The sequence below is a fragment of the Prinia subflava genome, chromosome 5 (genome assembly GCF_021018805.1).
Source record: "Prinia subflava isolate CZ2003 ecotype Zambia chromosome 5, Cam_Psub_1.2, whole genome shotgun sequence".
Lineage (NCBI taxonomy): Eukaryota > Metazoa > Chordata > Aves > Passeriformes > Cisticolidae > Prinia > Prinia subflava.
This window is the reverse complement of record NC_086251.1, coordinates 28,981,273-29,004,623: the sequence shown is the minus strand read 5'-3', so window position 1 is coordinate 29,004,623 and position 23,351 is coordinate 28,981,273. Positions and strand designations below refer to the sequence as shown.

Genomic DNA, 23,351 nt, shown 5'->3' with positions numbered 1-23,351 from the left:
TCTTGCAATCTCCCTTCCACCCCATCACTTCTTTGACATTCACTGTGACTGCTGTTACCTTAGTTGGACATCTTTAACAGTACTTTTCCTGCTTAGATAAAGGATTTTAGTCACTAAAGATCCAACCTTTCCTACTAACACAGCTATTTTGCTTTATTAAGCAGAATGTAATATTTTTGACCTACAAGATCTTTTGCTTTTTTCTTATGCAATTCACATTCCTGGTATTACAATTTATTATTTCTTACTGTCTCAAGAGCATTAGGTGAAAAAAATACCAAACCCTAGAGTCTAAGGAGCTCCCATTTTCTTTTAGGCTTTCTAGGAGTTATAAAACACTCAAAGAAAATGAAAACTGAATTGAATGTATAGTTGGCCTGTCTAAATCTGATTGATCATTGATGTTACTTTTCAGTTTGGCTATGACTGTTGATAGTAAAAGGTAATAAAAGCCACCAAAGAGCTGCATTATTACTTTAACACTAGCATTGGATAAAGCACTATTGATGTGCTCAAAGCACTTCTTTTGCAGGTAACTTTTAAAGGAAAAAGAAGTAGACAGATTGGTGTTTCTTCTAATGTGCCACTGAAGTGCATATTGCAGGAAAGGTCACTTTGCTTCTGACAAAACTCAGTGCCACTATACTTACACTCCATTGCTGAGCATACTGTTCCACAGAACTGGGGAATACTGCTTTGTGGCACTTGAACAATCATCCCATGTGAATAAACATCAAGAAAGGTGCTGAACAAAGTGTTTTTCTATTAACTCCCAAGCAGAAGATTGGGAAGTACAAAGGAAAAAGCCAGATCAGAAGACTTACCCAAAAAAAGGCATACAAAGAGAGAGGCAAGGGCCTCTACTCATTCTCAGTGGGGAGAAAGAAAAAGTGATCAAGCTCATTTATTTTTCCAGCAACTAGTAGTAATTTTTGGACTTTAATTACGAAATGAACCATGTGACACAACCCATGCAGCCAAGTCAACTGACACTTGTGTGAATAATTAACCATCTTTCAGTGATCCAGTAATCCCTTAAGCCATTTAACATCAGGTTCAATCCTACTCGCTGGATTTTCAGGGCAAGGGAGGCTGGAGGTCTGCAGGATTTCACATGTGATTTTGCCACCTCCCTTGATAGTCTGTGAACTCTTAAAAAATGAGTAATTTTTTCTCACTGGTACTGTTCCATGACATTTGTACCATAGGCTTCTCTTATCCATTTCCCCAGGTTCAACACTTTCCATGAGGAAGGAATTACCAGCCAACAAAGAGATCCCAGTTCCAACAGAAACTAGAACACCACTTTCGTTAAGAAAAAAAAACCAACCCAAACTACATACAATGTTTATGGCTATTAATATTTTGCATGTTAATGAACTGGCAGTTCCAGAGATGACCCTTCCTGCCCATTTCACAACAATCATGTGCTTCTCCCAGGTGAGTTTCCCCTAATATTGCTATTAAGCACTTATCTGCCAGCTACTGAAGTCTTGCCAGTGCTTCACTGCACACAGAAAACTGCAGAAGCCTACAAGTGGTCAGTTGTGGATGGAAGTGCTTAACCAGCACTTGATTAAAATGAAATATTCTAATGACAGAAGTTTCTACACCCAGCACTGAATGCCTGAAACTTCCTGATCTGCTAATCTGATGGTTTTAGCCAAGGCCGATATTCTGTTCCTAAATGGAAATTAAATTCCCAATTATTTCACTGGTCTCAGAGTAGATACAGCTTAACAACACCTAAACTGAGGAACACAGAGAACTCAGATGAAGGTTGTAGGGTCCCTTTATATTCCACATACCAATTCTATTGATAACATGACTGTCTTTTAAGCAGCACAAGTAAAAAACAACTTGTGCAGCAAACAAGAAATATATTTAAACAGCCAAATGACAGGAAAATTTTATTTATTTATATTTTTATGTACTGGATGAGCTGCAATACCCATGCTTCAACTTTATTCCTGTAAATCCAAAGCAAATACAAACACATAACAGATTTACAGGAAAGGACTTTATTTCAATAAAACTGTAGTTTCGTTGTCCTCCGCGAAATATAAGCACAAGGCTTCTACTGTATATCTCGAGCCTGTGGGTACAGCGCAGCAAAATTCACAGCAACAAGTTTTCATTAGCAAGATTTACTAAACACTGGTGCTATGAACAAGCTTCACAGTTGCCCAGACTCTGGTGATAAATACCATGTGTGGCCATTCCTCACTCTTTTTAAGTTCTTTGACAACCCTACTCTAGAGTAAACAGATGGAGCTTTTTAAATGGAGCTTGAAACATGTTTTGAAAAGATGAAGTCAGTTATGATAAGACTGGCTCAGGAAATTTCAGTACTAGCATGCATCTTCTTCACCTGTTTGTGCAGCGAGAACAGAAGCAGAACAAGATTCTGGTTCAAAGGCTGGGCAACAGTTCAGCCAGCAGTATAATTCTAATAAGCTTTAAAGAAAAGGTGCTGAAATAAAAGGTCTGTGAACATTAGAGACAATTCTGTTGATGCTGCATAGACTAACTGGAAGGTTGTCAGGCAAAAAACTCCTGTGGGTCCAGTGATTAACAAAGTGGTTGAACTGGACAAGAGGAGGGGCAAGTCTAATAGGATAAAAAAGTTCATCCTGTTAAGAATTTCAGGTTGCATCCTTGGGTGGGGACAGGACTCATTACACAAGTCCATGACTGCTTTTGTAAAATCTAGGGCTTACAATCACTGACAGACTAGTAGTGATTGCATTGGTAAGCATTTGTCCTCTGCAACCATGTTCTTTTTAGCTTGTTTAACTATGAATAGAGGTTTTAGCCACCAGAAAGAACAGGCTATTTGGAGACAGTGTGTAAGTTCTCTTAATGGTGATGACTCTCTCTTTAGGGAAGAGTACTGTGAGGAACTCAACCTCTTTTCAAGGGAAGACTGGTAACTATAAAGAGAAAGTGATGAAGGAATCTTAAAAACAAATAAAGTATTTTGAAAAACAAACAGATAATTTCAGTTATTTACAGTCATTAAGTGATTCACAGTCCTTAACTCAATGACCAAACTGGTACTTTTGCACAGGTATAGAAGCATTTGTGCTACCTTCATGAAAATCACCAACCAACTGAATAATTCTTAACTTTTTTTAAAATGAATTCATACTGGTACAGAACATCTAATGACCTGTTCATAGCATGCCTGGCTTAGTAAAGTTACAACTAGAGGAAAACTGTTCCCCCTTTCCCTTCTTCCTTTCCCTCAGGTTATCCTTAAAGGCCCTTCCTGGCACTGTTTCAGAGAATAGCGAGTTTAGGTTTGAAGCTGACAAGCTGTGTACAAACCAGTACCATCATCATGTGCACAGAAAAGGTGCACAGCTTTAAGATTTTAATTTCTGCCAGACTTCAAATAAAAGCCTGGTTCTTGCTCAATTTGTCTCAGATTAGCTACACAGGCTACCACATTTAATGACAAAGACAGAATTTTATCCACACTATTAGAGTGCAAAATACAAGTTCACAGACTTATCACAAGGCAATACATTATCTATTCAGCAAAACTGGACAAGGAAAATGAAAACCCCCACACCACATACCTGTCATAACAGCCAGACAAGTCTACCAGCTGGGCTATTGCTTTATCCTGACAGGTTTTACAGCATGCACACACTTGTGGAGGAGCATTAATGGCCAGTGACAGAATCTTACTGCTATGAAGACAAAGATCCTGACATTTCAGCCTTTTTCTCCACAAGAAAAACAAAATTTTCTCTATTTCATCTGTTTCAGATATTCAGTAATAATTCTAAGTCATCCAGCATCCAGAAAAGTCGCTGGAGCTATGTACTGAATTCTGTATTTACCAATCCACTTAACAGTGGTATTCAAACTCAGTTTCTGGAAGTACATGGGCCAACCCTTACACTCCTCCCCACCAAATCAGCTCATTCACTAAAATTCCAGTGCATGAATGAAAAAGACAATATATACATGCAAGTCACTGTTTATGGATTACATACTCAGATGGACCCAGATAAGGGATTTATTATCCTATGTGAAAGACTAGAAGGGTGGGAATAATTAATAAAATTATTATGAAAGCGAAAAACATAGTATTCGGATTGAAACAGCAAGAGGAATTCAATTAAGTACAGTGTGTTTGTGCACACCTACATTAGTGATGGATTACTACCAAAACAAAATATTTCAAAATTATCTTGTATGTAAAACAGTAAAAATAATAAAGTATTTCTCAGATTGTATTATGGCCTTTCATTATGTCAGTCAATAGCCAAATTAGCACAAAAAGTTTGGTTTAGATAAAGCAGAGGGGATTTGAATTGCGAATCCCAAAATAATCTGAATAAAAATTTATAGAACCACAAAAATTTAGAGGCATGCAGTAGTTGGTCCACTACTTACTGTCTACAGTACCATTAAGCCTGAGGTAAGTCTTGACAGATGGAAAGCTGGTGGATAAAGGTTAAGACCTGAATTTTAATATTTGGTTCACCATTACTCATTCTTACACATAGAAGAGACTTCCTGGCAGGTCTAGTTACTCTTTATGTAATGCCAAATTGCCGAATCAATACCTCCAAACATCGCTGCCTTTGGAGAACATGGAAGAGCGGATGACCTCAGGAGCCATCCAGGCATATGTCCCAGCTGCGCTCATTTTGGTAGTTTTATGCCACTCCCTGGCCAAGCCGAAATCCGTGATCTTCAACATCTTGTTGCTCAGATCTCCATTTTCCACCTTTTCGAGTATCAGTACTGGAGAAAAGGGGGGGAGGAGGGGAATAAAAGGTATGCAGAGTAAAGCTAGTATTTATGCAAAAAAGATTTTCCTGGAGAGCCCCCAATTTTCAAGATTTTCCCTGATGTTTTGTTATTCAAACATACCATACCCTATTACAGGTTATTCCAGGCTGATCCCTTCATCTGACAACTGAACAGTTCTCTAGCAAATAACTTCAAATTTAACCAAAGTACCAAGCCCCAGAGAAGAAATACATAATAATATAATTATTTCATATAGTGCCTAGTGTCATTCTGCATAATGCTCTGCTAAGAGGAAGTGAACCACTGTAACTTCTAGAAATCCAGATAAGGGAAGACATTTGCTAATTAATCCTCTCTCAGCAAGCCAGTAATAGCATCTTTTTCTTGAACTGCTTAGAGGACTTTTTTTTTTGTAAATCCAGATACACTTATAGGCTGGATATACCCTTCATGTAAATGTGTTAGGAGTAGAAGCTTTATGCAAATTTTTTTAAGTCACTATTGAAAAAATATATTTTTGATCAGCAATAACATGCCCATTTCCAGAATGATACAGACCCCCACAGACTCCCTCCCATCATTATTAAACTACTTTTTTCTACCCTGTTTCAGTGGCAAAGGAGTCCATACCCAAGAACTTTAAAAACACCTTGATGCCCAACTCAAGAACGCTGTGATAGAAGACATTCCTCTGTAGCCAGAACGTTGCACTGTTACACCACCGAGTGTCAACCAGAGCCCACAAGTACCCACTCTGCTTTGGCAGCAGCTCATTATCCTCTGTCTTAGTGCAAAGTGACCACACGAGTTGCACCACCAGTGCAACATAAAGCAGCAGAATACGAGGGCACTAAACTTCCATAACTAATGGAACCATAAGCCCCTGAAATGATTTGAAGCCACTTTGTAAAGCACCACAAAGAAAAATATATTTGTATTATTATTATTCCAAAGACTTCACATCAGAAGTCACCAAGACAGTCACACACTATCATTATGCAGCTACTCTGTTTTTAATGCCATTACACACACTACAGACAGAGGTTCTTAGAAAACACAGAGGATGAAGAAAACTTAGAGGATGATTTTTCTCTTTTTCTATGGATGCATCAATTGCAAAAAACCCAAACCAAACCAAAAAATACCCAACCAACAACAACAACAACAACAACAACAACAACAAAAAAAATCCCATAACCTCCATAATCAAACAATTGTGGATCATAACAAAACCTATAAAAGGCAAATGTGCTGCAAAAATTACAGAAAATAATCTTCAGGACCATTTTCAGCAGTCCATGAAAAGACTCAAGTGTCAGCCTCAAGGTAACACAGTTTTATGCCCCCCCACTTTTTTTTTTTTTTTTGACTGGGGGAGTATCATTCCTTCCAATAATTAAAATGGGAGTTCTCACCAAATAAAACCCCAAAGCGTTATTTGAACCCTTCTGCATTATAAGTCACATGAATTTACAAAGTTAAAATACTGCTTTTAGTTTAATAATAAATTGTCCGTTCTTTGAAAACTAAAAAAAAATCAGTTACCCTTTTACAACGCTTCAGAATTCACAAAATACTACTTCAAGGATTTTTGTGGGGCAACTCAAGAAGAAATCAGACCTACAGTTAAGCTCCTGGTTGTTGCTTCTTTTGCAAAATTTCTAATATGACTGAATGCTCTATTTTCCTAATCACAGAGAAAAGAGATCGAGGCCTAGAGTTACTGTTCTCTTCATTTTGGCAAAAGCATATGCATTTTTAGAGTAATACTTCATGTACAACAGAACCACCACAACAAACCAAGGTACAGAAGGTGCTTTCCTTTGGGCTTCTTCTTGAAACAAGTCTAACTTTTTTTACTTCTTTCTAGCACATGAAGAAGTGCTAAAAGAAATTGCTAGCAAGTCACTCATTGATTGCAAAGTGAAAAGCTTCCTAGAATGTACAGTGTTTCTTTTTCTAGCTGTACCCATTTTGCCTAAAGAAATGGCAGAATAACAAAATGCAATTTCAAATTTAAATGCAGTAATTTAGAGATGTACAGTAATGTTGTAAAGTTAAACTTTGAGAAAAGAAAGTATGGCTTAGGGGGTTTGGGGTTTTTTTTTTTGCTTCCCTCCATAATCACAATGAGGAACAAACAAATTTATTGTTCACAGATCATATTCTGTCTGAATGGACTCAAGAGCAGGACAGAGCACCATATATCACAGATGATACATACTTTGTACATACCTTCTGATAAGAGGTTATTTAAATCTAATTACCTTCATTTGTATTAAGTTCTAACAGAATAATTAGTACTTACATAGATCTTTTTATCCAGAACTTGTTCTTTTGTCAGATGCAGAGTAGTAAGTAAAATTACCATGACAAAAGACCACAGAAAAGGACAACAAAAGAGACAGATTTATTGCAAGTCTTTAATTCCTTAGTTACATCCTTGGCTCTTTTTCTATTTCCTTGTAATAACTGTTTGGGATACTAATCTTGCAATCCAAATTTTTAGAAATTAATTTTAAGAATGGTATCTCTTTCCAGCATCTGTTTCAGTTCTCTTTATCGTGTTATTCAGCTCATTTCTAACTGCCAGGAGTCTCCCTCGCCCATCTGTCAGATTCTCAAACCAAAAGCCTTGATTCTCCCCTGTTGGTTTTGCCTGAATTTCAATGAAAAACTTGTAAATAGGTGAAATATTAATTCATTTCAGTCTCCTCCTTAAAAGAAAAAAATCTTCTATGGAGAACACACAGAAGGTTGCTAGGACACTGTAAACACATTTTGCTTATGCTAATCAACATGGTCTCATTTGCTTCTGAGTTTTTCCTACAATCAGTTATGACACCTTGTTTGATACTCTCAGTGCAAGTCCTATTCTGCAAGTACTACTTCTGTACTTGTATTAGTGCATGACAAAACAAACAAGATACATGAAACAAACACAACATGCTCTCTACACTCACAGAGTTAATGTACTTTTCCCTCTTTTAACAGATTTGATCATTCAGGACTGAGATAACTGTGGCCAGGTGATCAACATCTGGCCTAACTGTGTTGAGTTTGCATGGCCAGGTTTTGGTGGAGGGAGGGGTGGAAGATGCTAGAAGCTTTTCCCATGTCCAGCAGAGCCAATCCCTGGTGACTCTAAGACAGATGTGCCACTGGCCAAGGGTGAGCCAATCGGAAGTGATGGTAACACCTTTGTGACAAAGTATTTCAGAAGAAGAATTTCAAAAAATAGTTCCTGTGCAGATGTAATTGCATCAAGAGAAGAGTGGAGTTGAGAATACGTGAAAGGAACAACTTTGGAGACACCAACATCAGTGCAGAAGGAAGGGGAGGATGTGCTCCAGGCACCTGAGCTGAGCTTTCTCTGCAGTGTGTGGACGACCACATGGATGTAGAGACCCACCTGCACCACATGGAGGAGACCCACACCAGAGCAGGTGGAGGCCTGCGGAGGCTGTGACCCTGTGGGAGGTTCACACTGGAACAGGTTCCTGGCAGGGACATGCAGACCTGTGGAAAGGTTTCCTGGCAAGACTTGTGACTGCATGGGAGCCCCTGTTGGAGCAGGCTGTGCCTGAAAGACTCCACCCTGCAAGGGAAGAGTGCAGGAAGAGTGATCCATGTTGCAGCAGTTTGTGGATTTGTTGTCTGTGGGATAGACTCATGCTGGAGAAATCCCTGGAGAACTGTCTTCTGTGGGAGGGACCCCACACCAGAGCAGTAGGACTACTCTCCCTGAGCAGCAGCAGGAACAGTGTGTGATGACCTGAATATAACCTCCATTCCCTGTGTCCCTGTGCTGGTGGGGAGAGAAAATAGAGCTGGGAAGGAGGGATGGTGGGTTTTTTAAGGTCTTCTTTTACTTCTCATTATTCTGCTCTGATTTTTTTACTAATAAAGTCAATTGATATTTCTAATTCGAGTCTGGTTTTGCCCGTAATGGTATTTGATGAGTGATCTCTCCTGGTCCTTATCACAACTTGTGAAGCCTTCGTTATATTTTCTCTCCCCTGTGCAGATGCAGAGGGGAGTGACAGAGAGGCTTTGGTGGATGCCTGGAATCCAGCCAGGGTGAACCTACTACACTACTGAAACAAGTTCAGGCACAGATTTAGAGCACTTACACCAAAATACAGCTAATATACCAAGGAAGTAATCTCAATCTTGTCTGCTGATTTTAAAGATCTGCAAGTGATAGAGAGGTTTAAAACAGGTAGAAAATTTAATAGAAAATCTTTCATGTTCCCAGCCTTCAAAAGAGAGACTGCTTGGCAGCAAAGACACTGAACCTAGTCCACAAGCAACCAGGGAAGAACGAGATCCAAACCAGCAGGAACATGAAGAATGTGGGTCAGCTTAGGGGTGGATCCAGCAAGGCCCATGCAAGAAATGTCTTCCTTTGTGAATGCATAGAGCCAGCCAAATTGTAGATGAAGGTCTGCTATGTACTACTGCTCCTCTTTTTCATCTGTAGCACAGACTAAAGGCTGATCTTAAGCAGCACAGTAGGAACCAGTAGTGTGAAAAATGGACTGGTGAAGCAAATTATGTATTACAAGCACATTCAGACAGCTTTCACCATCCAAATGCTGCAGCAAAACAACTTAATGTAGGAAATCACCACGTTATTTGCATACTGTGCAAGTGCAAAGGAAAGCACAGTGGCTTAAAGTAACACTAAAATGGTTAGCAACCCTAGGTGAAGTGTACCATTCATGTGTGTCCTTACAGGAGTAATAATCCAATAGTGCTCGCATGTTTTCATATAATCCTGAAAGACTTGGAACTTGTCCTCTCAGAATATAAGCATTTGACAATGAGAAATTAATTACAGCTCACAGAAATTCTGTGCAGCAAGACAACTCTTCAGTACCTCCATGTGTCCCAGTGCAGAATGAATATGATCACATTTGCCTTAGTATCTCTTCACAAGACCTTCCTTAGATCAGGCAGTCATCCAGATACAGATAGATATGATTTAGCTGTGTAATTTCAACCACTAGGAGTGTACTAAGAACTTTATTACCACATGGACTTTCAAGAGTCATTACTGACCCTTGATTTGACCCCTCTGTTTTATCCCTTGAGAGCCAGGAAGACTGCAAGTGCTGAAAGACAACAGTCAATCAAGGCACGTTAGAGAGCTGAGATATAAAGGTAGGAATTAAATACTGGGCCTCCTCTTATCTAGGTTATGATGAGATAGTCCTTTTTTTTTAAATGAAAATTCTTACATATTCTTCAAGAACATCTTTGGTGTCATACAAGAAGCATCAAGATATTTTCCTATCAGACTCCTGTGAAAAATTTCCTAATTTGTCATCATTTTACTTTCAGTACTTTTTGATAGAGGTTTCCATCTATGTGACGCTTTCACTTCTGCTCTGCTGCCCAAAACAAGTTGCAGTAGGGAAGAGGAAAGGCAACACTGTATGGCATACCAGTTTCAATTCGTACAAAGAGTGATGAGGTGTTAACTCTGTAAATGCTGGTACCATTTAAAGATGGTTTCTTATTTAGTATGGAAGTGAAAGAACAGATGATGTACCCAGGATCCTCTTATGCTTGTCTATGATTTGAGCTAGCAGCTTTTCTAGCAGAGCAGAAAGCGATGGAAACCAACTTCTTGAGGTCAGGTGAAGCCAATTTGTCTTCCCCAGTACTAGCACCATTCTGTATGTACATTAATAGTTAGCAGACTTTCCACAGATTCCAATGTCAGTCTCACTGGAAGTCATTAAGCCTGTGGAAGCAGCAGATCCTAGTGCCAACAGATCTCGAAGGTTTTGATTCTCAGTTCCAAGAGCCACCGTTGTGTATCAGTGACTTCAAGAAGAATGAGGGTTTCTTTTCTAGAGTCAGGGCCAACTTAGATGCTTTTGTTGCTTAAACAAAGATTTGTACTGAAAACAAACATCACAGGAACAGATCCACCAAAGTACCACTGACACAGTGTTATCTGACACTGAGTAAGCTCCTCCTCCTGTTCGACCAAACCCCAAATTATTATGCTTTACTAGAAAGACAAAAAACATCTGCCTTAGTATTCAAAGCAATACAAAAAACAACTTGGTTAAGATTTCTAAAATGCCATCATATCCTTCAGCCTTCACAAAGTTCCTACTGCTGGATCTTCAGTTCTGTGTCATCATCACAAGTCACCATGGAGACAGATGCCTTTCAGAAGGAGAAATCACTGCAGTGAAGACTGACACTTGCAGCTTCCAAATTATTAAAGACATCATGTGTGGTACCAAAACCACTGGTTAGTTCTAAGCAGCAAAACAGAGGATCAAATGATCAAATGAATTCTGAAGGAATACAAACTGAAGTTATAAAAATTAACAGTTTAAATGCTAGCCAAGTTACAACTCTGCCATAAATTAGCAGATAAAACTACAGAAGATTTGCCCTGGAGATAAGTAAGAAATACTTGAAATTCTGTCTTGCATGCTTGCAACAAATGCACACCTGCCACAGCCTCACATGTTCAAAAGGTGAATGTCTTCTCCTTCCCGTTCTCCTCCCTCTACTGCCATGGATCACTACAATGAAAGCTGGCTTACAAGAAACCAACTCACAGCATCTCAAAGGCAGTCTTCTCAGGCTCCAAACAGTCACAGAAAGGACAAAGCCTCTACAGAAGGGGATTCCAAGCATAAGTCTGATATACACGTCCGAATTACCCTCCACAAGAGCATGCCATGACTAGACGCACATCTGTGCTAAGTGCTTACTCAAGCCACATAAATCTTGGTGGTCTGGTATAAACAAGCTGTTTCAATTACAGAAGTTCCCCTACACACAAGATGTTAGAGAGACATCTGATGAAAACTAATTTACTTATCATTCCAAGATTACCTCAGTGGCCTAAACAACTTTAGAATTAAGTTGTCAGAAATATATTGTTCTGTTAGTATGACAGCTAATGTAAGCCAAACTGGTACTACTGTAAAATAAGTTTTAAGTAAAACTGTCCCTTTGCCCACAAAGGCAGCTGAAGGTCATCTCTCACTGCGTCTTGCACCATTCACCCTAATAATCATGGAATCAGTTGAAAAGTCAACGGTGAACATCACGGACAAACACTCAAAGCCTTAATGTAGGTAAGACATAATTTCCAGGCATTATACAACTGTGATTTCCCTACACATGTATCTATCAGAAAGACATGAAAGCAGATATACAGATATACCAAAACAAGATAAAAATGGGGGATAAAGATGTATAACCTTTGAGGTGCATAAAGCTGTATGTCCTTTGATCTACTTGTATCTATGTTTTAAAAACCCCTTAGAGATTGGGTAAACTACATCTAATATGTATCACTTTATTTCTTAGCCACTGCATTAGGAACTTTAAAACTGCTTAGCTAATTTTGTTTTGCAAATATTTTCAACTTTGCTGTAGTGTTGCAATGCAAATAACTGCATTGTTGATACACTCTTCATTCTGCTTAACCCAACATATTTGTATTACAATGCTTTTCCTTTTTCCAATTATGCTAGAAGCTCTAAGTCTTAATCTCTTTCCTCCTGCCAGAATATATACATTTCTATTCCTTTCCTTCAATTTTCTTCTTAAACCCATCTACTCTCCTTCTAAACATGCACCTATATCCTACACAAACAGAAAGACCATCTGCAGCAAATCTTTCAATCCAATCACTAAACTAAGTATAATAATCTTTACTTAGGTTTGAAGTTGGTCACTACAAAACCTCAGTCATATACCTCATATTTTTAATCCAATGCTATACTACCTCCAGTATGCACAAAAAAGAGAGTTTAAAGAGGTAGATTGCTTTCACCAAAGGAAACATTTCACAAGGTAAACCAAGAAAAAAAATTTGGCAACAAAATAAACAGCTGCTGTTTTAATTCTCTGTTCTACTCACGAGAGAGCAGAAGAAGAAAATGTATTATAATCTCCTTTCACAAACTGATACTCCCCCTGGAAGGCAGTAACACTGTCAGATTTTTGCTTGTTTCTTTTGGAATGGTTGTTTTAGTTTTCAGATACACTTTTGGACATCATTCTTAGCATCCAGTGGGCCAAAGCAATGGGGAACACCTAGTAAGGAAAAATAAACACTAACATATTCTGATCCAGTTGCTAGCAGTATCAAAGAACTGGCAGAAAATGGCTCCTCAATTGTCAACATTAAGTGCCAAGGCAGCAAAATATGGTCATAATTGCCTTTTTCTGGTTTCTGAGCCTAGAAGAAGGATTAGGTTAATCTGCATAGTTTAGTGCTGAACAGAATACTCCTTTGCTTTGCTTGTGTTGCAAGCTGACTCATCACTTCAGAGGCAGAACATTCAGGAAGGAACTACAACAGTGTGATCTTCCACAGCAAAAATAATCCACTTGTATCTATCAAAGTAGAAGAAAGGGGCTGCTGTCTACTGCACAAAATAGTATGAACAGCCAGGCATACCACAAGCTGGCTTCAGCTTTTTCAATTATTCTGCTGTTGTATTCCCAGTTTATTTGGCACACAGCATACCCAGAAAATAAAGAAGTTCCTGACTTAAAAGGCAAAAGTTGGTAACAACAATACCAAGGAAATCAGGATTACCCTGCAATTCCACCACAAGAGTTAACCACCAAACTGCCCACTGCCCTGTACTTCACAACAACAGCTGTATCAACAACTTCATGCTCCATTTCCCAGTCCAGAGGATGTGTGTGTGTGCTAAGAAATGTGAAAAAAAAATGCAAAAACATCTAAGGCAGTCTCTTGTATGGACCAGCTCACAGCTCATACCAAGTCAATTATCTGTGTGTGATGCTACTCAATAAATCTGGCACACAAGAATAGAAAGCTATTAGCTAATGAGTGTCAGGCCTGATGGAAATGGTCACAATAATTAGGTGAAGGAGAAATACAAAAAGAAATAAGAGCAGGACTGACCGTAATGAAAACAGAAAGCATACAGAAAGAAATATGTAAGGAATAAGGTTAGAAGACAAGGAAACCTACTGTGGGGGAAAAGAGCTAGATCTGTCATCTGTGGTACACCAGGATATAATTCTAACTTAATGGATGATTGCAGGCTTCATACTTACCTTCCATGTTCTCCCCAGTGGAGACAATGGAGTCAGATTTTAGTGCCAGAGTAACTACTATTCTTTCATTGAAATACAACAGTTCTAGGCAGACCATGAAAAAAATTACTGCCTAGTGATAAAGCAACGTTAACTCATGTATTTTACAGTTATATTTTTAAGCTTTATCAATTTTTCATAGAGACATGTACCATTTAATAGTTTCTAGCATGCTAGGGTGGATATTGGTGCTTTGAAACAGGTTGGGAGAACAAATTAACAGAAGCTCTTTTGCCACAAATGTAAGAAAAACTGACTATAAAGGTACTTCAGGCAAGCCTCCCTTCAAGGGAGCTCCTACACCTGGAAACAGAGCAGATGGTGGATGTGCCAGGTGAGGCCCTGACTGCCAGCTACCAAACAGACACAACACCTGGATGATGTAGAGCTGAGAAGCCTGAAACCCTCAAAGGTGCTGGAAGTATCCAAAAACCTGTAAGTGTCAGTGCACTTGAGTAGTTCTGTTCCAGTCTCCACCAACATTAACACTACTGTGGGTCAAATGCTTTGTCACCCAACATTGTACAAATGCAGAAAGCAGTCACATCAAAACAAGAGGAAAATCTCCAGCAAAGGCACTCAGCCTGTAAATGTTCTCACTCACACCCGTTCCCAGGAGCCGCTACCCATTACTTTGAGTAGTGCTTTTCTCTCCTTAGGGCCACATCAGCTGCTGACATAAGCCAAGAGCTAGATGGCAGCAACAGTAATGGGTGGCAGCGACAACAGGAAGGACTACAAATAAGATAAATGTCATTGTTATTTAACTTACTGTAGAAACATTCAGTTCTAATATTTAAATCATTAACTAGCTGCACAGACTGGGTGAAGTTTCTTCTCCAGTCTCCCTTTTTATCTGGACTCTAAACAAGGTTTCTCCTTTACTTCCAATGCTTCACATCTATTCTCACTTAATTAAGATTGAAGAGAAGTGAAAAGACCACCAGTTATGACCTCATAGGCTGAAAAATGGCAAGGGAAGTCAAACTAGCATGAAATGACCTTTTTTTGCCTGACTTTTCTCTCCCAGAGTAATACCATACCTTTTTGATATGGTTGGGTGTTTTTGCAGATCATTCCAGAGCAACTGAAGCACCACTAGACACAACAGCCAAGTACCAGATTTGTTTTCCCACAGGCTTTTGCTCATCTGCTCCTGTACAATCACTGTTTTCAACATCACTAAGGCCAACGGGAAACTATAAAGAAGGGAACTGATGATTCCCTGTCATAGCTGGAATGTGAAAGACCACTGGCTGGAGTACCATTGTGGGTGGGAATATTGGACACATTTTATTTCTTCCTCCATCCTGGAAACAGAACAGCCTGCTGTGGCTTTACTGACCAAAGTGCAAAGTATCCAAATGCAAACTACCAAAAGTGGTCAGATGCTGAATGAGCATCAGCCCATTTACTCCCTCCATTTAGATAATTCAGGTACTGTAAAGAGAGAAGTCTGATCAGACAGATCAGTCTGAGTCTACCAAATCCCAGGCATAGGAACTTTATGAAAGAACAAAGTAAAACCTTTATGAAAACCAATGCTGTTTCACTCCAAGATCCTTAAATGCAAAACATGAACAGGGTTTTAGTTCTAAATAATGCAAGTCATGTGGTATGATTTAAGAGCAATACAGACCCATACAGGGAGGTGCTACCATTAAAACCTCTCTCTGCCACCAATACAGCACAAATCCCAAGCGCAAGAGTTGAAGGAAACCAAAAATATTTCCATTTCCAAACAAATCCAAATTTATCCAAAAATTACTTAACACAAATTTCCCGAGAAAGCTAAAGGCTTACTGAAGTCGAAGGTTTGCCAGAGCAGATAAAAGACTGAGTAATATCACAGGATCCAGACTCTGCCACCCACCCACGGCAGAATATGTCCAAAACGGAGCCAATCTGTTACAGGAAACTTGGTTTTGAACAAAGAATCTTTTAACTCAACCACGTATGTTTTCTAAGGGATGCTTTTCAGACCACAGAATACTTATGCAAGTGAGGAGAGCTCTGAAGGAGCTTTATTTTGATTTTAATTTCTCCTCTGACACATACAGACCCTGGAATTTCACAACTGGGACAGACAATTTCAGCCTACAGAATATTTTTCACTCATCTCCCCACAAGAGGTAGAATTTGCACTTTGTACAAATCCCTTTCACGGTCTTCTAGATCTACTTCCAGACCAAATACTTTCAACTACTTCACGGCTGTGAAATTCAGGCAAATGTGGATTAATACTTTAAAATGAAGACTAATTCAGAAAAATCAGATAAGTATCTTTTGTTTCTTGCATGAGACAATTACTACTTTTTCCACCTGCTTTTATCTGAAAAAAGAATTAAAAGTTCCACTGTACTCTGAAGAAATGCAATACAGTCTGAAATCTTCAGGGTTTTTATACCAAAGGTACTGTATTAATACAAGTATTAAACATTCTCCTCTAGCTTTTGAACAATCCTTATTTCAAGGAGACAAGTATTCATAGATGAAACAAAAACATTCTTGCACAGAAGACAGTTTCACTGAACTTACTCTGATTGTTCCAATCGTATTTTCCCCTCCTATAAACAAGCAAAACTTCTCAAGATACGTCAGCTCAGATGCTGAAGGTGGTAAATACTGGATGTTAGATGAAAAGATAGCCTTAATATACTTAATATTATATATACTACAGCCTTAATATACTGCTGCATTGTCTCAGAGAGAGAGAATAGCTATCAAGAAAGCAGTGTGCCTAACAAGTCAAAAAAACAGCACTATTGCAAAGGGAACAAGGGACTGAGGTTGCCAGGCAATCCTTTTTTTAATTATTAAGTCCTATTGGCAGTACACCGGCATTCTGTCTTGAGGCCAGAACTAAGCATTTGGGAAAGGATTTCAAAAATTCGCTCCAAACTGAGACCTCATATCGTAGCAGTCTGCCAAAATCTAATTTGCAATTTTAGCTCTACCTTCCACAACAGCCAGCAGAGCTTTGCTTCACAAGTATCCAGATAATGAGCAATCTGCTCTTGATCCTCCATTCAAAGAACTTAAAGTGATTAACAGATCTTCACATGGAGTAAGTCCGGGCTTTCCGCATGTAGCCCTTGCCTACCTTCTGTTGGGTACTCTGCTGTTCATTTCTGCAGGACTGTATCTTTAATATCTCTTTGAGGTGCAGAAGCCTAAGTGTTGCATAAGATCCTGGAGAGGACAGAATTTAAGACCCACTCATGATTTCACATCTTAGAAGCAAAACCAAAACCTACAAACACTGCCTCTAGTAATAAGAAAATATTATCTCTGTTATTACTAACCGTTCAGTAACAGTACATTGAAAAATATATCTGTACGCCTTAGAACCAATGCCTTCTTAATTACTGGGTACAAGTCAGGGTTCAGCAAATCCATAAAGCTGCATGACTGTCCTCTTCTATCAACCTAGAGGAGGTGATGGATGTGACAGCACAGCAGTTCTTGGATTTTAAGCCATGCAGTACAGTAACTCTAAAGAGCTAATGCATAATGGGGGAGGGGAGAGGAAGGGCCTCCAAAGCCTCGATATATTTAGAATCGATCCTTTCACCTAGCCAGGCTGTAAAAAGTCTTACTGCTTTAGTGATCTGTACAAAACACTTTGAATGCTCAGGTGAGTTTCTGGGAAAAACAGAGCTGTTCAGCTTTGGCTTCAGACTAAATCCTACCATATTGCTGACATTGGAACAACCTCTAGCTCAGGCATAGATTATTATACTCTTCATCATCACGTAAATGCTCCAAGGAAAAAATATAATTACATCCGTACTCAACACAGGGCATTGCCAAACTGTATCAGTTTGAAAGCCTGCAACAAATCAAGAACTGTATCAGGCAACAACAAAAAAAGGAAAGGGAAGAGCAAAATCACATGAATGACATTCATCATTTGTCACCCAAGAGACTGTCTGTGAAGAGATTTAATAATAACGTTGGTTCAGTGGGAGCTGTTTCCAGGCAAATATAAACATGAAATTCATGATGGAAAAAGATAGCCCAAACTGTTTTGTTTTGGTTTCAATTAAGATATCTTTATGAAACAGTAAATAACACCAACACAAATTCATTCATGGAATAAGCTGATACTCCAAAATCTAGAAGATAAGAAAGATGTAAGAACTTCACAGGCAGCAGCACAATCCACACCAGAAGCTGGGGTGTTTTATAGGGTTTTTAAAATCAGATTTAACTTAAAATATTTTTAAAAGGTAGAGAAGTGTATTTTCATTCATCAGAACAAACGCTAAAAGGCTCTCAGATGCACAATCAACACCAAGCTACATCTGACAACCATAAAACTCAAAGAATTTCTTGAACACTGCAGAGTTTGACCTTAAGGTGAGCAGAACAAGTTGCCAGCTGCTGAGAAAGAGGGCATTCCGGCACTGCTATACATGCAAGTCCACACAAGATAACTCATTCAATAGAGCCATCAAAAAGCAGTTCACTTTTTGATGTGCTACATTTCTGTTAGGTTTTTTCTTGGGCCAGCTCACACTGTGTGTAGTTAGAATCTTTAATCAATGATCTGATAAAGTATTAGGAATATTCCGTGGTTACCGGACGATCAGAATCATACCAAAACCACACAGTATGTGACTGATCACATCAAATAAGAAAAAACTAATCAATAAATCCAGGGCAAGACTGACAACACTTCAACAAGCAGAATTAGGCATATTGAATTCTATTAATCAAAGTTGTGGGATTTTTCTTATTCTCAGGATTCTTGCACAATGCAAACTTAAAAGGAACTAAAGACTATTCTCTAATATCTTTCCATAGGCCCATGCTTATAAAAAGGAATGCAATGCTTTTGCAGCAGGTGGACCATGTGGCCTGGTTCTCATACATCCCACCACCCTTAAATCCTTACAGCAAATATTCACACTAGCATTTCTTTACAGTATACCAGGAACCTCCCAGGAATTCCCAATTTAAGCACAGAAATTGATGCAATAAGCAATATCTTAGGTAGTAAAAGTGTTTACCTGTTACTAGTAAGTGGAGTTGTTGGCACACTGACTGTTATTTGCTACAGATCTCAACAATTAGTCTATACACAGGCAAGGAGGAAGCCATGCTTGCATTTTAGATGTTTCCAGTGGTATACAAACAGGAGATCTTAATACTCCTCAATGGCCAAAGCAAAATCCAGGAGCCTGTTTCACAATGCATCTGAGATGGATGTACAGAAAACTGGGAGCTTGGCTTGTAGCTGTAAAAATTATCCCAGACATAAGACATACAGCATTCAAAGCACATACAGAATTTCAGAGACAATCTGGAATCCATATGTGCACAAGACAATGCTTTCTCTTTTGGGAGGGTATTTTTGTTTTTAATAAGAAGTGGTGTTATAATGCATGCGTGAGCAATACAACAATGCCCCTAGAAAGCACACTGGAAGGGCTGTGTGTGGCAATAATACACACGGTTCACAGGAAGGTTGCGTGGCCTCTGGCTACTTCCTTCCCAAGGGGACGCTGAGTGATGCTGCACCACACTGCCATTACCATCATCATGACTATTCCACGACTGGGACACAGAAATTTACTGTTCTGTGGGCAAGAGCTCTTCTTTCTGATCTTAGGAAACAGTGATGAAACCAAACAACACAATTCTGAATTGTTACGCATTGGAATAGTTTCTCTTCTTAGTGCATGAGGTTCTGCTACTACTTCTTTTTCATATCTGCAAAAAGTTTGGGTCTGAAGAAGAGTTGCCATTAGCAGAAGGACAATTAACAAGCAATTAACAGACATGCCAATCAACTTTGGCAACCTTTTGGCAAAGTCACACCAACATGACAAACTATCCTAGAATCTAAAAGCAAATATGTATCAAAAAGCAGCTACTTAAACCCACCTGCTATACCTCATATTCTTTCAAACAGCTTAAGGTTTCCCTTGTCCTGTCATAAGGAAATATACACAGTCTTCAAAATGAGATATTACTTAAAATTAAAGAATCATCATGGGTGATGAATCATCACTTCAAAGAACAAGACTGTGTTTAATGTCTGATTCAAGAGCGAGTTTGTTTCAGATATGGTGAAATTCTGAATGGAATTGTTTAATAAAAAAGGCAAAAGTGAAGTTTCTGACAGAAGTCAGTCAAAATTCAAATTAAGTTTACTGATGTGGAAGAAACACAAAAAAAAAAAAATAGTGGAGATCAAGAAATTCTTCTAGCTTCCCAGAAATACCACAAGACTGTTCACACTCTTAACTGGCTCCTTAGAAATTTCAGAACAACACAGACCTTTCCCAGGTTTGTCATAGATGGTCAGATGGTGAATTCAGGGGATGCCTATGGACACCTGCTGCATGACAGTGCTTAGGAGTGTTCTATGCTTCCATATGCACTATTTGAATAAAGTGCTTCACACCACAAATCCAAGTTATCTTTTCTTAGAAGCAGAAAGAACCCTGCGAAAAATTTACATGGTGGCTCAATTACATGAAAAGGATATTAGCTAGGTTTTCAAATGTAATAAACACAATTTCTTAAAAACAAGAGGTAGTACTCTTTCCATATTTGTCTATGAAGGTAGCAATTTCCATCTGTGAAATCACCTTTTACTACTTAGTGTGGGCAGGAGAATACCAAAGTGTTCTTCTGGACATCACATTTATTTCATCAAGACTTCATATTTTTGACTTGCACTTAACAGTGAAGATTATAAATCTGTATTCAACTAAAACAAGCCATTTATGGAAGATTTATTTCATTCAGGAATTCTGAGAAATCTACTAAGATAGAAAAATAAGAGTGTAGCATCTGAGAAATTATCTGTCAAACCTCTCTGAGAGGAAAATAGCTGCACTAATTTACAAAAGCTAAGGAAAGAAAAATCTAAAAGCACCAAAGTACAACATACAAACTGTCAGCCCACTTCTGTGAATTCCTCGTATTTTAACATCTTAAAAATTAGCAACACTTTCAGGCATAATTTACATCATCTGCACTATAATACATTTTTTCATTATTTTCAGTGAAAATGGGTAGTATTAATAGCATCAATTTCTTCATTGTATTACCACATGCAAAAAACTATGGCTATTTGGAATTTTTTTAACAGCACTACAGAAGACCAGGATATCAGCACAAATTATTATACTTTGAGGAGAAAGAGAAATATAAGCAGAGTAACCAGAACTAGGAGTTATGCACCATCAACATCATCTTATAGCTTGTTGATAGAATCAGATAATTGCCTAAGGGCAGAACCTGAAGTCATCTTCCATCAGTCTTAGGAGTATATCCAGGCTGTTTGAAAGCCCTGATTTCTACTGCACACAATTTTTAAACTTGGAAAAAAAGAAAGAAAAAAAAAAGGAGTTCTACTGATTTTTGCTCCCTGGAACTTCATTTCTCAGCTGTTGTGTTTCTCACCACCCCTCCCCCACCCCCCCAAAAAACTCACCTTTTTACCACTTTCCTCTTACAGGCCAAAGGGTTATCCAACTAAGGCCAGACCAACTATTCACCCAGTGAAAAGCGTTCAGATATCAGTGAAATAGCTTCACTATACTCTGAATGAAGCATTACTCAGTCATTTAATTGCACTGACAAAGGACATCCATTCTGATAGAAGGTACAACACTGGAGAGTTAGTCAGCAAATCACACTGGAGTACCAGAAGCAGCAATAATAACAGCACAGACTTGCAAACTGCTCTGCCAACATACATTCAGCAGGCTGGGGAAGAGTTCTCTTCTACACCCCTGCCACACAGGAAGAGGTTTACAAGTACTTTTCCATTTCTGAAAAGACCACCAAAAGAGTGTCAGCTACAACTGGATTAAAATAAAAAAAACAACAAATATTTTAAGTCCTAGGAACAACTATCCATAGACCACATGGTAAGTCAACTCTGCTGGCATCTTTACGAACAGATAAAGGCTGAACTACATTAAATAAGCAAAGCTATTACTTTGGTGGTCCAAAAAGTAGGAGAGGTAAAGACTTCAAGTAACCTGAAAGGAAGAACTGCTGACTTGGCTGAATCAGAATTGTTGGTGCTTATTTTGACCTCTGTCCTTCCCTCTTTCTTTGACCTTGGTGATGTCACTTTACTGATAATCTTCTGTGCCACTTTGAGGAACACAACCATGGTGACTTTTAAAAAGCACTTTGCTAACTGGCATGAACACCCTCAGCAAAATCTTTCGACGTAGTGCAAATAACAAATATGTTTTGCTGAGACAGGCAAAAAAACTCACCAAATATGCTTTTGCTAGCTCTCCACAGTATTAGTTAATTGGCTTTATTCCTACAGCAATGCTGGCATATCTAACATTGACAGACAAACAGGACCAACTTCATTATTTACAATACTTCACTAAAACCAACAGGAATGTCCCTTTTTGATCCTAAGCATTATATGCCAGGCACTTTTCCCTAGCCAGAAATAAGACTTGAATCACAGATGAGAGACAAAGAAAGGGAAACTCTTAAGAGCTATTCTGTGTGCAGTGATGTTGACTTCAGTGGGCATTGCTAGTTGCTTTTGTTGCTATAGTTCAGCATTTACATTACTGAGGTGCTTTGACATTGGGAAAGCCTTACTAAAGATTCTGTAACATATGCTCAATGGCTCACCAAGGTACAGCTGAAGAAGGAAGGGTTGGAAATATCACCCGATGAAGAGACTCAGCAGCAGCCACTGAGGATTCTGTCAGATTAATAAGATTAATTTTCATATGGAATAACTTGAATCCCTTAAACCAAATGCTCAAAATTAAGAGAAATACTTATCTCCACACAGTAGAACCAAATAATTTCCTAAATTATCTTTTTTCTCTCATGTGATATGAGACACATCTGAGTTGGTAATGTCATCGGAACACTCGTCTACCAGACTTATTGCCACCTGAACTCAGACTCAACAAAGTAATTTCAGGGTCTCTAAAACTAAATCACAGGTGTACAATTCATTCTGTAAAGACCTTTCTGTACTCACTTCCTGATTGCATCCCCAAAGCAATAAAACAGGCGGCCCTCAGAACCTCCAAGATTTACAATAAATCTTCCTCAAACAAACATGGTACTAAATGTACAGAGCACTTTTCCTACACTCAAAATGTATTAGCATTAAATGTAAAGTTATGAAAATGTAAACAAGAAAAAAATTAAGAAAAACTATAGAACAGAAAAAATTTCCTTCTTTCAACCAAAAAATATGAATAACAGACAATTGACTTGGAGTGATTTTGATGAGGAGTATCTCAAGAAAGAGACACCTCCTGGAATCTTCAAATAATCATCTGAAGTTCAGTTCAGATGAATGAAACTGAAGTTATCTCCCAAAGTAATCAAAACCTTGTGTTCTTTATTACACTAGCAGAAATGTTGACAACTATTCTCAGCATTGTTTTGGTACATACTATCTGACTTCACCAAGCTGCAACAGTTCAAATCAAAAAGGA

At 38.6% G+C, this 23,351-nt stretch overlaps 1 protein-coding gene across 2 annotated transcripts in view; it reads right to left on the bottom strand.

Annotated features, from left to right (window-relative positions):
• The window catches only part of MAP3K9 (mitogen-activated protein kinase kinase kinase 9), a 61,450-nt gene that overhangs the window by 29,049 nt on the left and 9,050 nt on the right, over positions 1-23,351 (bottom strand). For both annotated transcript variants that reach the window (XM_063398698.1, XM_063398699.1), the window contains exon 3: positions 4,584-4,764. In XM_063398698.1, the coding sequence (XP_063254768.1) occupies positions 4,584-4,764 (181 nt within the window). The remainder of the gene's footprint in view (positions 1-4,583; positions 4,765-23,351) is intronic.